Source organism: Cygnus olor, chromosome 2, assembly GCF_009769625.2.
Source record: "Cygnus olor isolate bCygOlo1 chromosome 2, bCygOlo1.pri.v2, whole genome shotgun sequence".
Taxonomy (NCBI): Eukaryota; Metazoa; Chordata; class Aves; order Anseriformes; family Anatidae; genus Cygnus; species Cygnus olor.
Genome location: NC_049170.1, coordinates 124,661,332 through 124,685,281, shown reverse-complemented (window position 1 = coordinate 124,685,281; position 23,950 = coordinate 124,661,332). Strand labels below are relative to the sequence as shown.

The 23,950-nt window shown below is 34.9% G+C and overlaps 1 protein-coding gene across 30 annotated transcripts in view; it reads right to left on the bottom strand.

Moving 5' to 3' along the window:
- The window catches only part of CSPP1 (centrosome and spindle pole associated protein 1), a 63,119-nt gene that overhangs the window by 36,481 nt on the left and 2,688 nt on the right, over positions 1 to 23,950 (bottom strand). For 10 of the 30 annotated variants that reach the window (XM_040545823.1, XM_040545828.1, XM_040545841.1 and 7 more), the window contains 10 exons: positions 22,203 to 22,306; positions 20,850 to 20,946; positions 16,808 to 16,908; positions 16,057 to 16,080; positions 13,635 to 13,715; positions 10,498 to 10,599; positions 7,404 to 7,849; positions 3,004 to 3,105; positions 2,289 to 2,371; positions 434 to 527 (listed from right to left, as the gene is read on the bottom strand). In XM_040545823.1, coding sequence (XP_040401757.1) covers positions 434 to 527; positions 2,289 to 2,371; positions 3,004 to 3,105; positions 7,404 to 7,849; positions 10,498 to 10,599; positions 13,635 to 13,715; positions 16,057 to 16,080; positions 16,808 to 16,908; positions 20,850 to 20,946; positions 22,203 to 22,304 — 1,232 coding nt within the window. In that variant the 5' untranslated portion in view covers positions 22,305 to 22,306. The remainder of the gene's footprint in view (positions 1 to 433; positions 528 to 2,288; positions 2,372 to 3,003; positions 3,106 to 7,403; positions 7,850 to 10,497; positions 10,600 to 13,634; positions 13,716 to 16,056; positions 16,081 to 16,807; positions 16,909 to 20,849; positions 20,947 to 22,202; positions 22,307 to 23,950) is intronic. The other 20 variants (XM_040545830.1, XM_040545831.1, XM_040545842.1 and 17 more) reach the window with 5 other exon arrangements.

The window sequence follows — 23,950 nt, the reverse complement described above, 5'->3', positions numbered from 1 at the left end:
CTTAAGTAAGAAATTTTATTTTATTATTCTGCATAAATCAAGTACTTTGAAAGCAAAAGGTTCCTTTCCTAAACTGGAAAGGGAAATGAAGAATCGTTTTCAACTTTGCAAAGTAATTACACACTTTTCTGCCACCAAGAAAGATACATCCACCTAGAGCTTCTTTATCCCTAAGAAACTGAAAATCAATTTTTAAAACAAAAAATCAATTTTTTTATTTGTTTCACTGAAAGCTGGTGTTTTTTTTTTTTTTTTTTTTTTTTTTTTTTATTAAAAACTAAAGCTCTCATGCCAACTAGCTTAATTAGGTGTGGTATTAGCTAGCTAGCTAAAATTCCTTATTTATGAAAATTATTCTTACCATATTCCATATGAAATTCCTTTAAAGTTCAGCTATTATTCTTTAAAAAAATATATAGTAACTTTCCCTTACCGTCTCTTATTTCGCTGTTGCTCAGCCATCTGTTCAATTAGTTCTTGTCTGTATTTCTCTTTTTTCCTTTGGAGAAGCTCTAGGTCCTGACCACCTAATGGAAACAGTCATACAATGTGTAAATGCTCCACAAAATACACAAAGGTACTGGACAAAAACACTGCATTTCAGTCAAGTCAAAGCATAAAAGCAGAGTATACAATCAGAGAACGTGCATAAGAATACTATCTTTACTGATTAAAAAAAAGAGTTTTAATACTGAAGTTTGTTTGGAGTATGACAATCAGAGCTACTATGATTTTCATCATTACTCTTCTAGTTTGCCTGGTTTTGTACAGTCAGAAAGCTACAAATTTCAAAGCTATCTGATACAACAATGAAAAAAGTTTTTGTTTTGTTTTGTTTGGTTTTTTTGGTTTTGCTTTTTTCTCTCTAATGCTCAACTAAGGAAGATACAGCACTCCAAAATTACGAAGCACTGCTCTGGATAAAAATGAAAGGTAAAACTAAAGATAGTCAAACCCACAGGGAGGAAAGCAAAGTGCTCCACTTTTCAGACAGTTTCCATGACTACTAGAAATTAGAAAAGTATTGGCTGATAAGCGTATGTAAAAGGAAACGGTGATCACATCTCACATGGATTTTGAGGAACCCAAAAAAGCCCTTACAATTTTTGGTAGTTCCCCCCACAGCATATGTGGAGTTTTCTATTAAAAACAAACAAACAAACAAACAAAAAAACACCACTTGTATGACCATCAGACACAACGGACTCTTGACATATTTTCATACACACAGTCACTGTGGATTTCAAGTGAAGTAAACCTGAGCAATAAAGTGAAGTAGGCTGCAAAGTAGGAGAAAGAAAGAAAAAAAAATAAAAAGGAAAAAAGCACCTACATGATTCATGACTGATTTTTTTTTTTCAGTTATTATGTCAGGATTGTAAAGCAACCAAAATAGGTAAGGTAACCTCATGGCTTGTGATTTTTGGGGTCTGAAATCAATTCTAACTTCAAAAAAAATAAAATCTTTATAAAACATAATATTCTTTTTCTAACAAAGACTACAAGGAAGACTAATTCATACCTTTGTGTACTCAGGTTACTACAGTGAGATGGCCATGAACAGATCAGGGAGACTGACAGTTATACCACCATTGTTTTAATGCTACCTTCAAACAGAAAACTGTCCTGCCACGCATAGCACTGAAGATCAGCTATGTTCAATTGTAAAAATAAAGTACACCTGACACCTGTTAGCCAATTTTCTCATCAACTCAAATCTAGCTTGCATTCAAAGGCTTGCATCTGAAGAACTAGTTTTCTTACTCTTGCCTTATTTTCTGAATTATGCTATGAATGCTTTTTCCCAGCAATGCTTCTCTCCACAAAGCTCAATAATGTTCACTGCTAAATATAATGGCTACATTTAACCAGTAAATGATAATCGGAATCATCTGTTCTTGCACACAGTTGTGAACACTACCATTCCCCATACTTCTGCAACTGATGTTAGTATCAAAAAAATTAGTTATTAGTTAAAAAAAAAAGTAATAACTATCAAAAATAATTTGTATCAAAAAAAGAAGGTATACGGGCCTTGTACTGTTAATGATAACTAAGAAGAAACTCAGGCTCTTCAAAAATTAGAAAGCCCTATTGCATTAAGTGGGAAAAGGAATATTTCTTTCTTTTTTGATTTTTTTTCCATGTTAATTGTATTTATTTACTGGTATAAGGGAAAACTATCATGAAGAAAAAGCTAGATTTTCAAGGTTTTTAATTATTCCCAAAGAAAAGTCAAATATGCAAAGAAAGAATAACTGTGTCATTACTTAGGTTTCTATACATACCAAGAATGAGGCCTGTTGAATATGTCATTTCAGGAGCAGACTTGGAAGGTTCATTAGCTGAAGAGCTAATTTGTGCCTGATTTCTGGCAAAGACAAAAAAGAAAATGGAAAGATCAGACATAAGAATTTACTTGCAGTCTGTCTGAAACGCGATAGATGTACTTACAACATTATGTGATATATTTATGACAGAGAACCTTCCTAAAATCCAAAGAAACATCACAAGCAAAATAAGAAGCCTTGTGGAAAAAAAAGCATTTCTCACAGTTCTTATTTGCCTGTGGTTTCTGAAGTTCTCAGAAACACTGACGCAGTCGAGCACTTAAAGTGTTGACAGACAAAAGCAGTGCCAAGCAAGAGTTTATATAAGGTCTTTACACACATTTTGCTTTTGCCTCTTAGATCATGTCTTGATTTTGCAAGTCCGGAAAACTAAAATAGGAATTTTAAAACTACTATCAAAAAAAAAAAATCATTAAGTTAAAACTTCAACCTCAGTTAGAGAGCAGGTGATCTGTCATTTCAAAAAAGAACACTGGCATGCAATCTTCCATAGCTATTTTCAAAGCAAATGCATCGTTCTTGTCCTATATTACACTAGCTGTAGGAAAAGAATTCACCATTTTGGATAGCATATTAGGGATTGTAAATAAACATTTTCCTTTCACCATGATTTTGTAGTGTGATTTTCAGAAAAATACATTGTATACCAGACCTAAAATTTCCAGTTCTTGGAATCTGCTGCACATGTGATCTCTCCTTTAATTCATCTTCATAATCTGCAGGTAGATCTCGTACTATTCCATCCAGATTGGGCCTTAAAGAAATAGACAATATTTAGCCATGCTTGCCTAAAAACATACCAACCAAAATGGAAGGTCCTGCAGTTTCTTGCAGATGGATCCTCAGCCTGACTGCACATGGAACAACAGAACCAGTTCTGAAAATACCATGCAAAATTTCTAGAAACACTTCACTAGCATTGTCAAAGCACCTCCATCTGAAATTCAGATTCCCAAGTCTGCTTTTCAGGCTGAAAGGATACCACAGCTCCTAGAAAACCTCTTCTTACCTTAAGGGCTAGCTGACTGCATGATAGCTAGAATTTGCCATGTAAAATTCAATTTTCCTTGAAAAAACATACTAATTCTTCATTACAGAGCCAGCTTCCCTGACAAGCCTTATTATTTTTGATGTTTATACGAAAATGTGACCAAGTTCACATCTCTGGTGGCAACCCTAGAACAGACCTTGGAAGCGATGCAGGATCACACACTTTGGCATTCAGACTGCATTGATTGAAACTGATCTTGCTCTTAATGAGCCAATGAAGCCTCCGACAACTATTGCACAAGCCTGGTGAAACAGTTGATTCAGATATGAAAAGCTTCTTTAATGACAGCCTACCCTTCACCATCTATCTGATACTATTTGAAAGAGAGAGGTCATTTTTGATCAAGATTAAAGACAGGTAATATGGTGAATACCAAAATTCAGGAGATAAAATTCAAAGCATCTACATGTGAAGAAAGCAATACAAATGACAATTCAAATAAATCCAACGATGCTAAAAACTGTATGAACACAAGGGAGCTTTTCCTGAAAAGGTCTGGGGTAGCTGAATGTACAGGCTTTTCTAACCTTTGAAATTAATTACTCTATAATGAGGACTTCAAGTTATCTTGATAAAATGAGGCAAGAAGAGACATTTAATGAAAAAGTAAGCAATAGATGCTGACAAAGATTTATTTTCCAAAGCCAGGCAAAGCCAGGGACTTACTATTAAACAAACCCAAAAAAATCCAAGGTAAACAGAAAAAAAACCATCATATTCTTTCATGTAAGAGGAGCCACAGCTCTGACCATCTCCGCAATTTAAGTAATAGCCAATAATCAGAGGCAAAAGGATGCAAACATGAAAGCTTCTTGGCATAACATGGTCTTCTTTCATGATCCAGATCATCTTTTCGATAATGATCAATCTGTTACTTACAAGGCTGGTCACGCAAGACAATTACAGCCAGGGAATACAAAGCCTAGTCCACGGCGTGATGAAAGGAAGAAGGGAAGAAGGAAAAAACCAAAGCCCAGGATTCAACAGGCAACCTGTTTTTGTTTGTTTGTTTGGGGTGGGGGGAATGGGTGTTGTTTTTTGGTTGGTTGGTTTCAGTCATTTTTTTTGTAAAAAGCAGCAAACAGCATGGCAGGTCTCTGACAAACCGCTCTGTTTTGCCCAGACACGTTGACTCAATTCAATCAAGAAACTCTCATACATTGTTTATAGGATAGACCTGGTGCTGGGGATAGAGCAAAGCAATCAGATGACTAGAACAAAAAAACTTTTGCTCTTCTGCTCACTCTCCTGTCACCATTTCTATTTGCTGAAATACCACAGACCGCATGCCTCCATCAGATAAGTAACCTTTCTGGAAAATCCTGCCAAACACCTGCCTCTTCAAATTAATAAAGCCCATTAAAAAAAATACCTTCAGTACAGCAAATAAAGTGTTCCTTCTTATTTAGTTTGTGTTAGAAATCAAATATGATCTGGAAAAGGTTGACTATCTGAAATGTGGAAATAAAATACTAATGCTTAAGAAGCAAAGCTGTCAGTAACTAAAAGATGTGTTTTTACTTCTTGAAGAGAGACCGATCGTAGTTCATAAAAGAAGTGGAACTCCTTGTGAAGGACAAAAAATACTGGATTACAAAATAAATTTAATATAAAAATGATGAAAGGTTATTTGCCATTAAAAAAAACAGCAAAGAACTAACTACTAAAAAATAAATCTTAATTTTACATTCAACTAAGTTCAGGCAATTCAGGTGATGGTTAAGCAAATTCTTTTAATAAGATGCACAAACTTTGTCAATAACAAAGATAAGACTACCTTGTGTACTTTATTTTAAAATAAACCTCAAACAAAAACTGTTTCAGAGGTCTCTCCAAAGCAGCAATGAATTGTCTGGTGATATATTGGTCTCGCACGTTTCTATTAGCACCAGTGTTCTTTGGAATAACCAGGAACTTGTAAACTTCTATTCAGGTTGATATTGTCTACCCTTGGTTCAAAAGCCATTCTTTGAGAAACAAAAGTAAGCCCTCAAACTTTATCAGCTGGTCATTATTTAAATATTAGACTCTACATCCAATTGCATTAGACAGAGGCACACGGTTGTCCTATTGCATGTTAATTAACAGGTTTAACAGCAAGTGCCTTTTTCTGAAAAACATGGACATTTTGTCTACCTTTGTTAGGCACAGAATCAAGCTTCTGCAGTTTCATTCTGATATTCTGAAAAGTTGTCGGACAAGAAGACCCCACCTGAAAACCTCCTTTGCTCCATCCCGTGGTATAACACTGGCAGGAATGAGCAATTTTTGCATTTTGCTCTCTCCTCTCCAAATTGTATTCAGCAGAAACAGGTAATCTTGTTCCTGCTATCTCTTTAACCACTGCTTCCATTTGCTAGTCTTTTTCAGAAATGCTATATGAATAAATACAGGCTTTTAAGAAGCACACTTGAACATACCATCTGAAACGCTGAAATAAGCCATTTACTTAGCCTGCATCTCCCAAACACTTCCAGATATTTCATTTTCCCCATACTTACTTGTTTTTTTTCTTTATAGTTTTATTTACTTTCACTTTAGAAGGACTGAGAAGGAATGCTGAAAGGTATTTTTGTACAGAGGTAACTCTACTGCCATTTGAAATTGGAAAAGAAGCATGATTCATTCCATTTAGAAAGTGCGTTTCCAGTAGAAGAGCATTTTAGGGCTTGTTTTTTCCAGTTACTACTCTGCAAAACTATCCAGAAAATTATTCCTGTAAACAATGACTCAAAAGATCATCTAGCCAGTCCACCAGTAATTAACGATGAAATATGATCGTAGTATTTAACACTGTTCAGTGGCAGAATTTGCCTTCTGTTTTTTTCTCGAAGTGTTAATTGCAGAAGTGGTTATTTAGGTTATTAGGTCCCTAACAAGGGAGAGACACTGGTGTTTCCTTCACTGAAGAAACAGCAGTAAAATGATTCTGGCAAGAGGCTTAACATAAAGGAGGATAAAAAAATTAAGAAAAAAAAGACCATTCTAGCCCCAAAACTGTGAACTGAACAAACGAACACTCTCCAAGCACATATTTAAAGTTTATTTACAGGAAACTTTACTGATTTATTTCATTTTAATTTAGCTGTATAAAACATGCCTGTTTCAAGTTTGCTACTATTTCAGACCACAATTCTTCCACTTTTGAAAGGAACCTGTTCTTGCAACAGAATAATCGAATGTGCCCAGGCTGCCAAACCCTGAATGACTGGTAAGGCTTACTTCTTTGTTTGTTTTTTAAATCAGTGAGCTAGAAAAGAAAGATTAATAATTTATGTCAAAGTAACCAAACTGATCTATCAGTTAACACAGTGTAAAGAGTATTTAACAGAAACCAAGTATTATGTACTGTTTATTATAAGATTTACCTCAAACACTCTCTTTTGTTAGATTTGGGCACAGTCCTTAAATGCTTTATTCAGATTGTGTAGTTTCTACTGAGATTAGGACCAGTTAACACCATCAGGATTCAACTCAATTACACGTCTAAAGACTTTGTCATTTAGCAAGACATACAGTAAAAATGAGGATTGTCTAAAATATATCTTAGCCATTTCTAATAGGTACTGGCATGTAACAAAAATTGAAGCTCAACCCAATTTTAGAATTCGAATTGAAAATTGACTTGCTAACTCTTACATCAAAGGACATACATGTTTATCTTGGGTTCACATTACAGGGGCTTGCTCACAAACTCTAATGTAATCTGGCAAATACTTATATATACCAGATACATTTATATAAATTGTGTGCTTCTTTTTCTCAATTTCACTAGTACCCTTGGCTCACCACACTATATAAAATGTTACCTAATGTATGATTTGTATTAGGTACTGATCCAGTTCTTAAATGTTTTTCTAAAAACTATGACAAAATTCCTCTTTAAAGTAAGTCCAAAAATTCTGCTTTCACCTGTGAATCTTGTCTAATTTTCATTGAGAGCAAATCATGGCTGTCAACAAGCACTACAGAAATAAAGTAAAAAGCAGAGTTAAAGATACCTTTCAGCATAAAAATATCGGGGAGGTTTTCTCTCATAAGCGCTTTCACATCTAAATCTAGGGTCAAATTCTTCACTTATGTCAGGATCATAGTCCATTCTGTAGTATCTTCGATCAAAATCACGATCCTCATCAAGTCTGTGATACCTTCTTATAGGAATTACAGATTGACTAGGAAGTCCACGATGTCTTCTACTGGGAACATCCAAATCCTCATCAAGTCTTTTATTTAATAATCGATTTCTTAATTCAACCTCATCATCTAGCCTATGGTACCTGTCTTCCTCCAGCCGTCTCTTATTTAGCAGCTCTTCATAACCTTCTGTAGAAGTAAAGGCATCTTTCTTGGGAGGTTCTGCAGCTGTACGACAGGGCTCTACTTCTGTATGCAGTTCTGGCTGGAGCCTGGTAGCAGCAATAGGTTTTTTATTCCTGTCCGTCTCACGCTGTTTAATGGAAAAAATATTAAAAGATTTGAATATAAACAAATTACATTGAAGAAATACAAAACCAAGTTTTTGCTCAAACATTCCCTAAATAGGTACTGGAGAAGAGTCAAGACACAAGCAAGAAGAATAACAGTTCAAGCACTTAAAAGCTAATGATTTTTTTCCCTCCTCAAGAAAAGAAAGCACTCTTTCCCTTATCTAGCATTTTTCAGAAGAATAGCTATGAATCCTGAATGGGCCTTTTACAAACTCCAAAAGGTAACAGATTTGACCTTGAGATTTAAGGGCACAAAGAACCAAAAACCATTTTTACCTTCATACTTGATCAAAAGACTATATATATCCTTATTCCAGACTGAGACAAGTTTATGATACCTCTTAGCTATGAGCACAACGTTTTAACCTGACCATTTCTTAACCTATTTTTTTTTTCTCCTCATGAGTTTCCCCGTGGAAAAGTCATGCAGAATTTATGTACGCTAATATTTCATCTCTGGCATAAAGATGGCAAAAGGGAACAGATACAGGAACCCCTATTTCAGAGACTCAGTTATACAAACACAAGCGGCATTTCTGCCACCTATTTCCTCAGGCTCAAAGTTACAAAGCACTCCAACCCTTGAATAAGCCAGTAGGAATTAGATACTGAACTCCAGCATCTCAAGGATACCCAAATACTGTCTTGTAGCTGTCTTTACAGATTAAAATAGTTTTCAACTATGTGATGCTCCAATGCACTTGGAAGGAAAGATCATTCTCATAACCAAATAATCTTTCTGGAGACAGATAACAAACATTATTCTAGGTAGAACTTATAAATTCACGGGCATTTGCACTTGCTAACTGCTGTGAGAAAGGCAATGAACTTTGAGCTGCTGTGAGCACAAATGCAAGTTCCATTATAGAACCACTTAGCTCGCACAGTACTGTATGCGTAAGAATCCCCATATTAAAAAGAAATGCAATTCTTAGAGTAAACCTGCATTAGATGAATTTGAATATTATCACAGCCCATCACTAAAGCAAGGCAACAGTATATTGAAAAAAAATACATTCTACACAAGATTTTAAAATTAACAAGCTGTATGGAGGCTTTCTCAGGTCAGTATATTGCTTCCAGATTACCACTGTTATGAGAACCTTTGTTTTAGTAGATTTAAAAATCCTCTGTTGACTACAATTAGTGCTCTTTATATTGGTAGTTTCCTATAGAATGGAGGATGCATTTGTGTTCATTTACAAACAATAACTAGAAATAGAGTGAGAGCAGAACAACATTCAAAGTCAAAAAGATCAGGCAACCTGCACCCTACTGAAAGATGCATTTCCAGAAAGCAAGGAAGAGAAATGTAACGAACAAAATAGCATTGAAAGCCAGGCTCTGAGATTCTCAACTCCACGGCACAACTTGACTTGCACCAGAAGGTAAGAAGTAATATATATTTGAACTTCCTGCCTCTTGTGCAGATGTATATGTCTCTTGAAATAATTGGTTTTAAGTTTGCAACAAGTGTGCTGAAATGTTTTATTAACTAAACCTACACTTTGTTTCCTTTAGTCTACGAAGTCTTAGTTGATTCAGCCATTCTAGATCCATGCGTGATGACTAAAGAAGCTTTCAGCAACCTGCCACTTCTCTCCTGCTAGAAAATACCATTCCCTAAAATCCATGGGCCAAGATGTTTTTGCAGGTCAAACTCATCTATTTCAGTCAGGATAATTCAGCTTAGTAGGTGTCTGCTATTTGAATTTTTTAAACTCAGTTTGAGGTGACATCTCAACAAGCAGGTGTAAACCTCTAAGATGCTACCAAGCACCTGATGCAGGTACTAGTCTCTTCTACCAGAACAACTCTTTGCAGAGAACGCACCTATTTACAGCTTAACAGTAGCAATAACACCAAATGGGCTGTGGGTAAGAACAGCTACACCTTTACATGTCCTCCACCTGAGATTTTGAGTTATTAGGGGGGAAACAAGGGAGACAAAGTTTAGTCTGAACTTCCCTTTCATGTCTGACAAAGCACACAGAAAAGCTTATAGATAAGGATGAGGCAATGGTGGCAAATTCATGGGTGCCTATAACCTACGAATCTCTGGAACAGAAATCTGTCACTGGCACTGTAACACATCAACATACAAATGAACAGCCTCAGCTCAGAATCTGAGTTCAATTATGCGTGTGCTTAGTCTATATTCAGGAGTAAAGACATTTTTGTTGATTCACAATTGCACAGCACCACATACTGGACAGCTAGCATCTGTCCTGCTTTCTCATGGACTGGACACGGACTGAGGAAAAGGCAGCTACAAAAGAAGCTGAGGAGCACTGTGCAGGACTCGGTATTTTGTCCTAAGAGACAGCTTCCTTGGCCATCACTTTTACCACCAAGAACAATCTGGGGAATTCCTTCAGAGATGCGGAGAATGAAAGCACTCTTCTACCAGACAGACATGACTAAAGGAATCGAGAACTCTACTGCATGGCTCATAACCAGGACTTGTTAGATACATCCATAAAGCTGTGGCATAATTAAACAATGTTCTTTGCTCCTTTTATCTTACTTTGTATGCTGTAGTCAATGATAAAACAACCAACAAGATCATTTATGCTGTTTTGTATCAATATAGGTAGAATTGTATTACCTCTGTGTTTTTCTTCCCTAATTTCCTTATCTTTTCATTCCATTCTTCTTTATCCCTGAGATATTGATTGTACTCCTTGTTTCTTTCAATCCGTAGTTTCTCCTAAGACAGGCATCGAGAAGTAAATTGTAATTTTGCACTTTGAGAAGTAGCTTTTAACTTCACAGTACTGTATTAAATGAATACAAGCAAGCTGTAAACCTCCTCCCCCTTCTCTGCGATGTACAAATAGGACTTGAATTGCTTTGGGGAGTGGGGTGTTCATTATCAGAACACAGTACTTGCTCTTAATTTGAGATCTCCAGAGCAGAAGGAAGCTTCGTGGACATGAAGTCTAGTCCCCAGTAACACTGTGTATCAAGTTGCATCTTAAAACCAGGTAGGTTTCCTCCTGCCACATCTATTCCAAAATTGTTTTGGAGCCTTAGTTCTTTGGAAATTAGAAGTTAATTCCTAACTGTGAATATGAATGTATTTACAGATGATTTTAAAACCTACTATTTTTTATGTTCAGATTAGTTGTCACTTGCCCCGCTCAATTAAAACAAGACAACAAATACATGTACAGACAAGATGTGTCAATTAGAGCTTAGGATATAATTTGAACTGTCAAATTTAAAGAGCAGTTAAGCTGACTGCAAGAAGTGTCAAAAATGCAAAAAAAAATAAAGAAAAAAATCACTCTCTTCACCTTGTGCAAGAATTATTAGCTGTTTTTGCAAGGTGACGTTATAAACAGCTTGCTTAGGTCTAAAAATATGCAGGAATTGTACATTAATAACTTAATATAATATGAAATATACAAGTCTTCAGGTAGAACAAACTTTAATTTGGATTATTTGCTCATATCAGTACTTCAGAGCAAGGGGTATCTCTTATACTACCTAATTCCAACCTGTATAACCATCATGTGAATGAGGAAAAGGAGAATTATATTACAATATTATGAACCACCCTCTACTCCGCTGCAGAATTTTCCAATAAAATGCAAAAGCTATTTAAAAATTTCAACATTATATATAAATTTACTTTCCCATGAACAGATTTCAAATAAAAAGAATTTATAGCTTCATCAGCATAGAAATACCAGCTTAGTAATAGTTTTACAAAAAAGACCAACGCTCCCCAAAACTGGTTCATTTCAATCTTTGTGTCTAACGGGTTTCTGACACTGACAACGTAAAATCTGAGGACAGTTATGAAAGCTGTCTGAGGGATATTCTCCACAGCTGAGAAACTAGCATTGTCTTCAAAAGGTTAAAAGCTGACAAAAACAGTCAGCAGAAAATTCAGTACACTGTGTGACCGCACATTTTAGCGAGTACAGAAAACAAAGATGCAAGTGTTAGCCTGTAATCATTATCTGTGCAGACACTAACTGTTTAGCAGGGCACAGTGTGACATCTTCTGGCAACTTTTAGTTTCTACAACAGCAATGAATAAACGGATAAAGAGGATAAAACGTGCTTGTAGAGAAAATCTCAACTCAAGGTCAAACAGCTATGATATAAAACCAAAGATCAGACATGTTCAAAGTCCAGATGTGTCTTTAATTTCCACAAAATTAATCAAAGATACTTTATTGTTCTCTGTTTTGGCACACATGCCAACAAGGGTTAACACAAAGTTCAGAAGAACTTGAAGCCAAGTTAAACTCAGCATAAGCTTGGCACAAAAATGCATGCTTCCCCTTTCCAGGGCATTTCATTCTTGCTGCCTCCCTTGTTTAAACCCTAATACACTTTGGGATTTGGGGTTTTTTCATAACAGTAGTGTTCATTTGTTTGAGCTGTCACGTAGCCCCTGATATGGCCAAACATTATTGCCAGCACGAGAGAGGCAGAAAGAACAAATAAGCACTGCAAGGGCAGGACCAACACATTCCCTAACAAGTCATGTGCCGTATTACAGTGACTGCATAACCCCAAACACAGAGTAAGAATGCAATTCCAAAGCAGCGAAGGTTTAAAAATAGATAAGTATAGATTAAAAGTACAACAGTCCAGTCCTCGTCCAGAAACAGTTTCTCTTTTTCTTGCATCTCAACTGGAGTTTGACTGATCATTACAAACTGAGTCAGCAAAAATATTTAATAAATTATGATGTTTCTGCTGATTCAACTTCCTGGATCAATTTCCAAGAAAGCACAAGAACAGAACAGGGAATATAAAGCAAACTGTGTGAGGGCAGAAAGAGCAGAGTGACTCCTGTAAGACTGATTTAGGCTTTCACAGAATCATACCATGCATCAGAAGAATGGATCAGAGGTTAATAAATTCCACACATGCACGTTGCATCTTCGTAACTAACCTCCACCAACAGAGACTGTTCTCGCTGATATCCTTCTCCAACATAGGAAAACAAGACTATAAACTGATAAGAAATCTCAGGGAGATCAAAAGGGGCTAAATGCAGAGAGGGAGCGTGCTTTTCTCAAAATACACCAGTACATGTACTCTCAAAGAAAAACAGAAAGTGAGAAGAGACCTATATTAACAGAAGGCAATATGTGAAATAAAAAATCAGCTTTTATTTAGATTCTTGAATTTATTTGTACATGAAGAAAAATGACACAAGATTAAGCAGGTACTGTGCAGAGAGATGTGTGCAGAGGAAGAAATCAAAACAGGGTGTATATAGCAGAAAGAATACTTCTTTTTGTTCTGATAGGAAGTGACAGTAATATCACTGTAGAAAATTGATCTTATCCCCAGGCTGCAGTACAAAGAGTAACAAATTAGAAAAGTGTACATAATCATAAGAGCAATATCTTTTATTTGATCAATATGGACCGCTGGATAAAGAACAAGAGCTTTTCAACACAGCAAGTGCTCTGTAAGTATGAATTAGAAGCAGCAAACCTCCAGCTGATATCAGTATAGAATTACACATCTAATTATCTACAAATTAAAGTAGAAGTATCCTAGGATTAAAAAAGCCTGATAGGTATTTAAAAAAAGTCAAAATTTAAAGACTATGTTTCTGAAAAGTATTCTAATGATGACCTCCAAAAATGTTCACTTGTAAAAACAGAGTAAAACCAAAAAATCTTATGTGAAAATAATTGTTGCATAACAGTTAAAACATCTGGGTTCATTTTCAGGTTATACACAGCTTAATTTCCTCCAAGCACTCACCTTAGCAGACCTTCGTTCATCAATAGGAAGAGATAATCCCTGAGTATAAGGATCTACTTCTCCAGTAGTCAGGTAATTTTTCTACGTTAAAAAAGTAATAATCACCATTCAATGTATTTTAAAATACCAAATTTTATTGCTAAATAGTTGCTAGGAATTGTATTTTCTGAAATATATCTGATCAATTTAATGAAGATAAGACTGATGACCTTCACATTCTGAAAATGCGGGATGCTCTCAGAACAGACAAATGAAGTGAAGGAATATGGAAAGCGAAGGGCTTTGTTAATACACTATTACAAGGATTACGTAGTCTGTGTATGAGATATTCAAAAAATTACTGATTTTTGGGGTAAAATTACAAGCATTAGAGGAATTTTCCAAGACATTACCATACTTAAGATGAAAAACTGACTTCTCTAACTTGAGAAAATGTACATCTACCTCTTATTTTAACAAATGGAATCCATGCTAATATTAGCACAGTCACCACTTGATACATAGATGTCAATACTATCTGTTTTCTACAACAGTAGTCGCCAAACTTTTCATAATAATGATCCATCACCAAACCTTGCCATTCCTTGTGGACCATTAGACACTTTCAGAACAGACCTTCCAGCTGAACACACTGTTGTGGATCAGCATAGCTCCCTAGGCCACAGCTTGGAATCAGGGCTTGTACAGCTAGTCAAAATACCAGCCTTTCAAACCAAACACCTATCGATACTGGAACACATCCTTAGTTTCAAGGTCTAGTGATTCCTTCGTACACCACTCACTTACTAAAAGCATCCTCAGGCCATTCTCAGTCAATCAAATAGTGTTTTATAAAATCTGATTACATTTAATAAAAAGATCGTCTACTTCTGTGGCATGGCCCGATGATGGGAATGTGTTAGTTAAGGCATTTCACTAGAATGGAAGTCTCCTTCCATTATCTATGCTGGAACTTAGCCTGGAAGCTTACAGGCATGTAAACAGGTAAGAGCTCTACCTGTCCCAGTACAAAGCCTTGTCACTACAAATTATATTCCGCAACTGCACATTAGAAGATTTAAGGGATTTAATAACCATGCAAATATTCAAACACAGAGAAAACTAAATTAATATGGAGAACTAAGTTATTTTTAGTAGAAAAAAATAAATGAACGGTAATCCTCTCTACCCCATAACTCTTTTCATACTTCAAACATCTGTAGAGATTACCTCAGATGTTAAAAAGGTATTTGCCAAAACACAGAAACCGATATGGAAATTGCATTTTCTACATAAGCACAACTAAACGAGTTACTAACCAAAATATTATCACAGTGAGAGCTGCTAAGAGTTGCACTCACTCTCTATGCAATAAAAAAAAACAGATTATCTCATAGCTTACAAAAAAAAAATAATAAGCTTATATACCTAAATTTCTAAAATTGAGGTTTAGTTGAGAATAAAATACTAAAAGTCAACATAAAAATGATACTATTTGGATACTTTGGTGGGAATTATAAAACAGTTTAGGTTTTCACACGATATTCTAATTTAGAAAATGACCTGAAGTTTCAGATTAAACAAGAAGCAACAATTATATAAGCATCATTTTGATTAAAGGTTAAGAAGCCAGTTAATTTTGCTATTGCTGTTGTTAGTCAGGAATTCCAGTGCGTGCTAATATAGTTAATTTCTATCATAGGCATGTTATTCATAGCTCAAAAAAAAAAAAAAAGAACAGAAGGTTGTTTTTCCACCACAGTAGCTCCTGGTCCTTTACTGAAGTTGCTTAATCTGAACAACCTGGACACACAACATTAAAAATTTGAAAGTTAATAACTTATATATATGACTGTGTAACAATATACAACAGAATTACTGTAACTGAAAGAAGCTCACAAAGATGTGCCTCTGGTATTTCGTTCTTGCATTCTGAACCACTAGATGATGAATAACTGGCTCCACTGCTTTCCTGTGCACCATTGACAAGATTTCATAGTGAAGGAAAAAGCCCTAACTCTCATTCCAATGGCATTATAATATTTGAGAGCTTATTATTTCATTCCAGCTTGAAGTATGTGTACCTGAACTTCTATCTAATATACGATGGGATAGGCCGTGCAGCAAAAGTGCACTAAAATAAACAAACTTTTGTATAGTCAGCATTAGATAGCAACAATAGCAATTGCAAAGGAAAAGAGAAATCAGTAAGTGTTTTTAAATCATATTAATGGAAAATAATAAATAAGCAATCATTCTGCACAATGCAAACAATGCTGTTAATCACAACTAATCACTACAGAGCACACAAATACACAAAGCACAAAAAAGTAATGATTTTTTTTTTAATTCAAAGAGCATGAAGCTATCAAACAAAGCAAAAAGCCACTAATTTGAAGGAAAAAAAAGAAAAAAAAAAAACAAGATATTGCAGGCACCCTACCTTTCTTTTTGCCTGTGAAATACCCTAAAAGTCAGGGAAAAGATACTATTCAACAAGTGTCTTTTATTCAAGAATATTTGAATTTGCAATAAATAATTCTTTTCTTAAACCAGATCCATTCTTTCATTTTAAGAAATGAAGGCACTGATAATAAGCATTTTCAAACAACAAAAATTACTTGCTTCCTGATTTGTTTTTTCTGTTTGACTAAGATCTGGTACATTAAGAAGCGATACGGAATATTCCCAAGATTATGACATTTCATACATACCATTTCAGTTTTAAATTACTATTGTTGCATATAATAAGTTCTGCTAAGCAGAGCATCAAAGTTCTTTTATTTCTAAAACTGAAATGAAGCCAGGAAATGGAGTCACACTGATTAGAGCAATATTCTTAGCTGAATTACAGACCATAGAATACATAAGTACTTGAGGAAGTAGCAAATGATATTTTAAATTCTAAAGAAACCATAGAAGAAGTAGAGACAAATAAAGGAATTCAGAATAAAATGCACTATGTAATATGTAATCTCATGGCAATGAGACCTGTAGAAGACTAAAATACGTAACTGTTCCTAGTGCTGACATTTTGAAATTACTTTTATTCAAAAAGTCTTCAAAAGCAGCCATCATTCATAACAAATGACTTATAAAGATTCTCCACAATTTTGTTCTGTTTTATTCAATTAATATGAGAGAGTCATTGTAAAAGACTCATTAAACTCAGGCAATCAGACAAGAACCTTTACCTGAGAAAGATATCGCCTATAATCTTGCCGAAGTTCCTCTTTTAGTTTATGTTTTTTTCGTTCATATTCTTCTCCAAGAGGTAAACTCAAGCCATAGTCACCTGAAAGTTTAACTCTTAAATATTATTATAATACTATTTGGTATCAATACAAAGCACATAACGCAAAAGATACAACTGGATTTTTGTTAGACATGAGCAATAAAAAATATACAACCAGAAATTATAAAACAACTGAAATAAAAAACATCTTCTCTGTATGACTACTTAGGTGGAAAGCATTCTAGAAGAACTGGTTTTTTGGATGCTAGTTCTCTCTCTAATCCTTGCACTTTTTTATCCACACTAAAAAACAAACAACATAATTTGAATAAGGTATCTATACAAATAACGTAACTATCTACAATATTTGGGCTATTTTACATTGTTTCTTTTATTGATGTATATTTCAAAGGAATCTCTTTTGATATGTTACTTTTTAAATTACTCTGATATTTTAAGCACTGCTTATCACACAAGATAAAACATACTCAACAACCAAAAAGCAACAAGCTGCTCCTTCAGCACAAAACACACGGAATCTGTGTGGCTTCCTTATTCACACCTTCCCACTTCAGTGTTTTTTATTGTAACAGGCCCAAAATGGATATTTAGTACTTTTCCAAGGTTACTGTCTGGACTTGTAATAGCTGTCCTCTTAAAATATAGTGCCGTGGAAGTTGTTTGTTGTTCCCAAAATACATTTTGGACTACTTAATAAGAAATACCCTCTGCTCGAGAAGGCCACTTCTGCTGACAGTTTCACCACTCCCCACAGACACCTAGTGAATTCCAGAAAACCACACAAGAAACAGATTGCAACTGGTTTTTTAATCGCCTGTTGTTTCCCTGAAAACATTTCTACTTCTTGTGGTCTTTGTAAAACAAATAGCAGGGAGCGAGAGGGAAAAGAGGAATTTTCAAGGTTCATCAGTCCCAATTTACTTCATGGAAATTTGTTTGATTCCAGTATTTTAAATGTTTATGGCATTAAACAGTGTCTGTGCAATAAAAAAGACATCTAAATGCTAAATATTGCAAGCTTGGGAATCCCTCTGCTAATGAAATAGATAAAAGTTTGAATTAAGTAAAAATATGCTTAGCTGGCTTGAGACAGTTTCAGCTAAGTCAGAATGTATCCTCTCAAGTCAGCCTGCTGTTCCGTAGAACCAAGGGAACTAATGTCTGACTAAATATGTCATACACAATTTTGAAACAGTGCTTTCAGAGTTCAACTATTAACCAAAATCTGCATGGGAGCTTCTTCTCCAACTTGCAAGTCATTTTACTCCTAATTTTGCAGATAAGGTAGACAAGAGTTCCAGTTAAAAAAAAAAATAATACCATTTGGACCCTCAAAAAAAGGAGGGGAAGTATAAAAAGGAATGGAATACAGAAATGGAAATGTTTTTTCAGCTACATCCTGTTGCCTTTTATTTACACATAAATTGTTTCGGGATTAACTATAAGAAACCAAGGAAGATCAAAAGATACTAACATCTCAGGGAGAAGATTCATTCAGTAACCTCAAAGAAGCCAGTAAAATACAGGAAAAAAGAAAAAAAAGAAAAAAAAACCACAGTGAGAAGCAGGTGCTTTGATTCAAATACTTGAAGTATTCGAACAAAAGATGGTTTAAAGCTGTTAATTTTATTACAACAGACCTTTTTTTTGGCCACCTGGAAAGCACTAAGATGGCAGTTATGGGTAGTGATTTATGAGATACTTGAAAACTAACTACTTCAAAAACTTCAGTGAGATCAGTCTAGCAGGGCAAAAATATTCCAGTTAACAAATGTTCATCCTAAATGTGTATGCATTTCTATCTGAATTGTTCTGTTAGAAGAAGAGATATTTTACTTTTCAATAGTTTCCTGCTTTCATTTACTCTATTTACTGTATTTATTTCACATTCTGTTAACTGCACATACTCACACTGACAACTTTTTTTTTTTTTAGGGAAAAAAGTTAAGATTTCAAATGCATTTTCACGTAAAAGTTTTCATGCATTTAGTATGTTGAGAAATAACCATGCTGAACAACCCTACTCAATTCTGCCAGGTTCTCAAATCTACTGTTAGAACTAGAGCAGTAACACGGAACAAGTCCCTGTCTAACTTAACCCAGAGGAAATTACATTGCTTTAATCCAGAACCAGCCAATAACACTAACAATAATCCACTAATAACCCAATGTGGTCAGCGTCCAAATGATTGTTACAGAAATACCTACTCGTTGCTTTTCATTTAAGATCACTTGAATGCCCCTCACCTGTAATATTTCATTGTAAGTGCATTAACATATTTAGATATCAACATTAAAACCAGTTTATAATACTACACACACCATGATGTGCGTTATGATGGGCTTCAAACAAGAGATAAAATTATTTTAATATTAAACTAGTCTAACTGATACACAGTGGCCTGTCACAGCCATTGGGATACAAAAGCAGAGCACTGTCTGCTGTGTTCTGTTTTCCATATCGTATGTTCCCACAGCTAAGCAAAGAAATATCACCACCTGGACTAACCTGCTGATCAAAATAAAATTGCCCAAAATGTGAGGTAGATACTATTAAAGTGTTTTGTCCTCTAACCAAGTCTATCGATTATGAATTCTGGCAGCAAGCAATATTCATTTATCATTTCAGGTAATTTTTAGTGAATTTTTCCTGTAAAGGTTTTAGAAGAGCTTGTCTTGCTGATGGCTGGAAACTCCAATTATACATCTTCATAAAAGAGATGGCTTTATTTATTGCACCTAACACCAGTTCAGACCCTCAGATTCACACATTCAGCTCCCTTTTTAAATTAAGACATGCACTTTTCTGGTCACAAATTCTGTTAAAATTATAGAAGGGACATAACATTAAGTGTAGTAGGAGTACTTATTTAAAAGGTAGATTAGATTGGTATTATGTTAACAACATCGAATATCCATTGACACACGTTCTTTAAAATAAAAGGAAATCTTTTACTGGATGCTGCAGAATTACACCAGAAATACAGTATGGAAATTAACGGTACAAAGTCAAAGTGTCTACATACGAAAGAAAAGTTATCATGCAACAAGGAGGATACACAAAAGCTGTCAGAACAAACCTCAGCTACAATTGTAACAAAGGAAAAGTAGCAGTGCCTACAGGAAGGAGATGGTTTGACAAGTAAGCAAGGCTGGCACAATACAGAATAAAATAGAGAAATGAACACCATCGCACATTTTCAAACAGAAGTCACAAAAGACACAGAGAAAAGAAAGAAAATGGAACAATATATATTTTTAAAGAAAACGGTGATTAAACTGTCTGGTCACAGCACAACCACAGAAATCTAAACATTTCACTAGTTCAGACTTCAACCAAAACTAAGTGCTTATTCTTTCCTTGGATAATGCATAACTACATTATAACTTTTTTTTTCCTATTATAAAAGCAACAAAAACAGTTTAGTACTCTATGCCTAGAAGTTTAGAAGGCATTTAGCATTTAAAAGAAAAATTAGTTTAACTGTGTTTATTTTAGCCAAGTTGGAGTAGGCCTCTTAAGCTTCGAGGCTGAAAGAAAAGGCATCTTTACTTCCCTGGCACAAAGCACAGAGAAAGAAAGAACCCCTTGGCAGCGAGCTGATGGTCCGTATGAAAGATGGACTTCCACAGCTTTTGCTCCAAGTACCCAGAACATAACAGGAAAGAAACAGATTATCTACTGTAGACGAGCAACCAATTTTTTGTCTTGTTTTTCAAATGGAGCTACCTTTACAAGAAGGAAAAAAAAAGTATTTGGCATGTTTTCCTTATTCAAATCTCAGAAAAACTAATTAAATACAAAAACAAAAAGCCACACAATCCCAAGACATTTGGAAGAATAAAGAATTCATAAGCACTTCAATTATAATGAACTTCTTATAATTAAAAATCCAAAGCAGTAATTCCCTTCCAAAAATTCTCAAAGGTAGTCAAATGCTATTTAAATCCTGAGGACACAAAAAAATTATATACTATACCTAAAGGACAGTTCTGTTGACTATTTGGAGGTATATTTTCTTTAGACATGGAGATTAACATTTTGCTAGTCTCAGAAAGCTTCTCAGATTCCTTATTCTGGAAAAAAAAAAGTTTGCATCATCACAAGGTGAAAGAAATATCACATGAAAACAACATTATTAACATAATTATTAGCACTTGAGAATAGAAAGACTGAAAGCAATGTTGGATAGCAATATGCAAAACAGCTTATAAATTTCACCGATACTATCAAAAAAAGTAGTTTTTCCTCTATAACACAGGAATTAGTTCACTAAGTTTCATGTCATAAACCACTCTAAATTATAGTTCCACGATGTTTTCACAGCTTATACACACTGTTTCCTGTGGGGGAAGAATTGCTGTATTGCATTCTGCCTGAAAATACAAAAGAATTGCAAGGTATTACAGGGCAAGATGAAAGTATCTGCTCCCTGTAACTATGTTTCCATCACATAGCTTAGGACTTTATCAAACTATAGACTCTTTCTCCTTAAACTTGCTCTGAGTAGAGGACACAAAGATACAGAAAGTCCAACAGCCCCCTAAGAGTTATCTTTTTGGAGAAAAGTATTATAATTAGGTTAAAATACTTGTATTACCCACACACAGGGAAAGAAATTCCTATAACCTTCTGATGAAACAAAAACAGGAAATAAATAATTGTTGTTAAAAGCTCAAGCTGTTTTTGAGGCTGCGTCAAACAGGAGACAAAAGAGACAACAAGTCCCCAAAAGTGTATTTATTTATTTATTTTAAACAGATGACATAATTCCAGCTACTTAAGAGATGCCATAGCTAAATAAATTCTGATGTAGCTTTTTGCCAAGTACTGGCACTATTAAACAACTTAAAGGTGATCTGCATATTATAAAATCTTTATAGCTTTAGCACTAGGTACTAAACATTCTAATACGAAAATCATGCTAAGAACAGATTTTGCTCAACTGATTGTATTAAATAATTTAACTTTTATAATTTCCTAGTTTCCTTATCAGAAATATTGAGACTATTTTCACCTTCCATCCCACCACCCATTCCTGTGAGTGGGCAGAAAGCAGTTCCCTGCTTGTCAACTCCACTGCAGGGGAAAGGAAGAACAATAAGCACTTACAAGAGTTTTTCCACTTGTAAAAATAAAAAAATAAAAATAAATTAAAAAAAATCTACATAAATGCAGATACAGAGCATTTATATTAGAAATGGCTTTGCCTAGATAGATCTTTAGCATATACTTTAACAACAAATACAGTTTCAAGAGCACAGTAAAAGCAAACTTAAATCAAGACCTTCAAAACGTGTTTAAATTAAGTGAAGCTATTTAATATTCTTACCCTTATTTCCATGTAAGGTGGATCATTTTCAAGTTCCGCCTTATCTTGTGCCAACTTGGCCTTCTGATCTTCAATGAATTTTTCTAAATCATCTGCCATCATTTCTAAGGTAATAGAAACGACAAAGAACATTGCGTCTGTGTCAGAACAGCAGAAACTTAAAACTCCGTTACAGTTGCTTAAGACAGTAGTTAAGTTATACTGTATATATTGTACTGCCCTCAGAACTGCATGCCTTAAGATCTTTGCTGGGTTAAATAAACAACAGACTTACGAAACCCATTTATGGAGGATATTACTTGATGTTTCACCAGAAAAAAATAAATAAATGAAAAAAGTAAAATCAGGAATCTTGATGTCTGAAGATATTTCTCTAACCTTTTGGAGCTGACAGTGTATTGTTGCCTTCTGCATCAATAAAACAGCAAAGGCAATAAAAACATCTACCATTCTACAATAATTGTAATATGGATAGCCTCAGCATTGCCTTATAATCAGACAAGCCACTCATCTGTAATAAAACATGTACTGGGGGAACAGCTGATTACCTCTCTCCCATTACTTGTGCATCTTGCCTATGCAACTGAAAGCTCTTCAGAGCTGAAATTTTAGCATTTTATTATTGTACTTTGCTGCCTCTAGATAACCTGATAATAAAAATCAATGCAACTAGAAATAATGACAATGGAATGGCACAGAAGTTAGGGCATGCACAAAGACTTCAAACGTCCTTTGTTTAGACAGCCTTATCAGAACTAGAAATACTGTACAACTGCATGCTAAGTAACCGGGGGGGGGGGGGGGGGGGGGGGGGGGGGGGGGGAAGATTCACTGCATAGAAGCCCATTCATCCTAATCTCCACTCAGCATTTTCACCAGCTCCACTGGAGAAGTCGTGTGAAACTAAGCCTATGGATAAAAAAAAAAAAAATCTAATAGTCTTCACACTTAAAGGAACAATGAGGCCAAGAAGAAAATTAAGACCCTTACATCCCTCTAATGCTAACCACACGACTCCAGCATTGGCTTTGGAAAGTCTTAGGAAGCAATCCCCTCACATCCAGTATCTAAGTACAGACTGCAGAGCAGTTTTATTAAGGCTAATTCAGTATCTCCTAAAGCTTATAGATTATATGAAATAAGCAATAAGCCAATGATAAGAACATATTAGGAGACACTTTCAGGAAGAACATCAAGGAAATTAAAAAAAACGCAGACACAAAGCCCAGCAGAATAAGACACTAAATAGAAAAATATAGAATAATGTGTTCAGGGAGAGTATGATAAATGTTTTCTATGAAAAGTAAGATGAAGAGAAAATGTCAAAACTTCTGCAGATAAATGAAGCTAATATGCAATTACTTGAATTGAAGGAATACATCTGCTTTAAACTTTGTGTCTTACATTAGTGCACTTTTTGATTCATAATATGAAATTTAACATTGTTACAAAGGAGGCAGAACTAGGACAACCTATTTACAACTCTTAGTGGTAATACAGGACGAGCAAATCCAAAAATAAATTTCCCCATCTGATTTGTCCTAAATCTTTAATCTCATTAGTTTTGCATAGTGATGACAGACAAAGGAAATCTAAAAGATAGTAAGCTTCCAGGCACTGATGAATTTTATTTAGCCTATTAGGTTACATAAGAATAATGAAAAACCTGTTCTGAATGGAAAAAACAACTTGTCATATTAAAGAACTTACAAGTTGGTGCCATCACTTACCCACCAACATGAAAATAA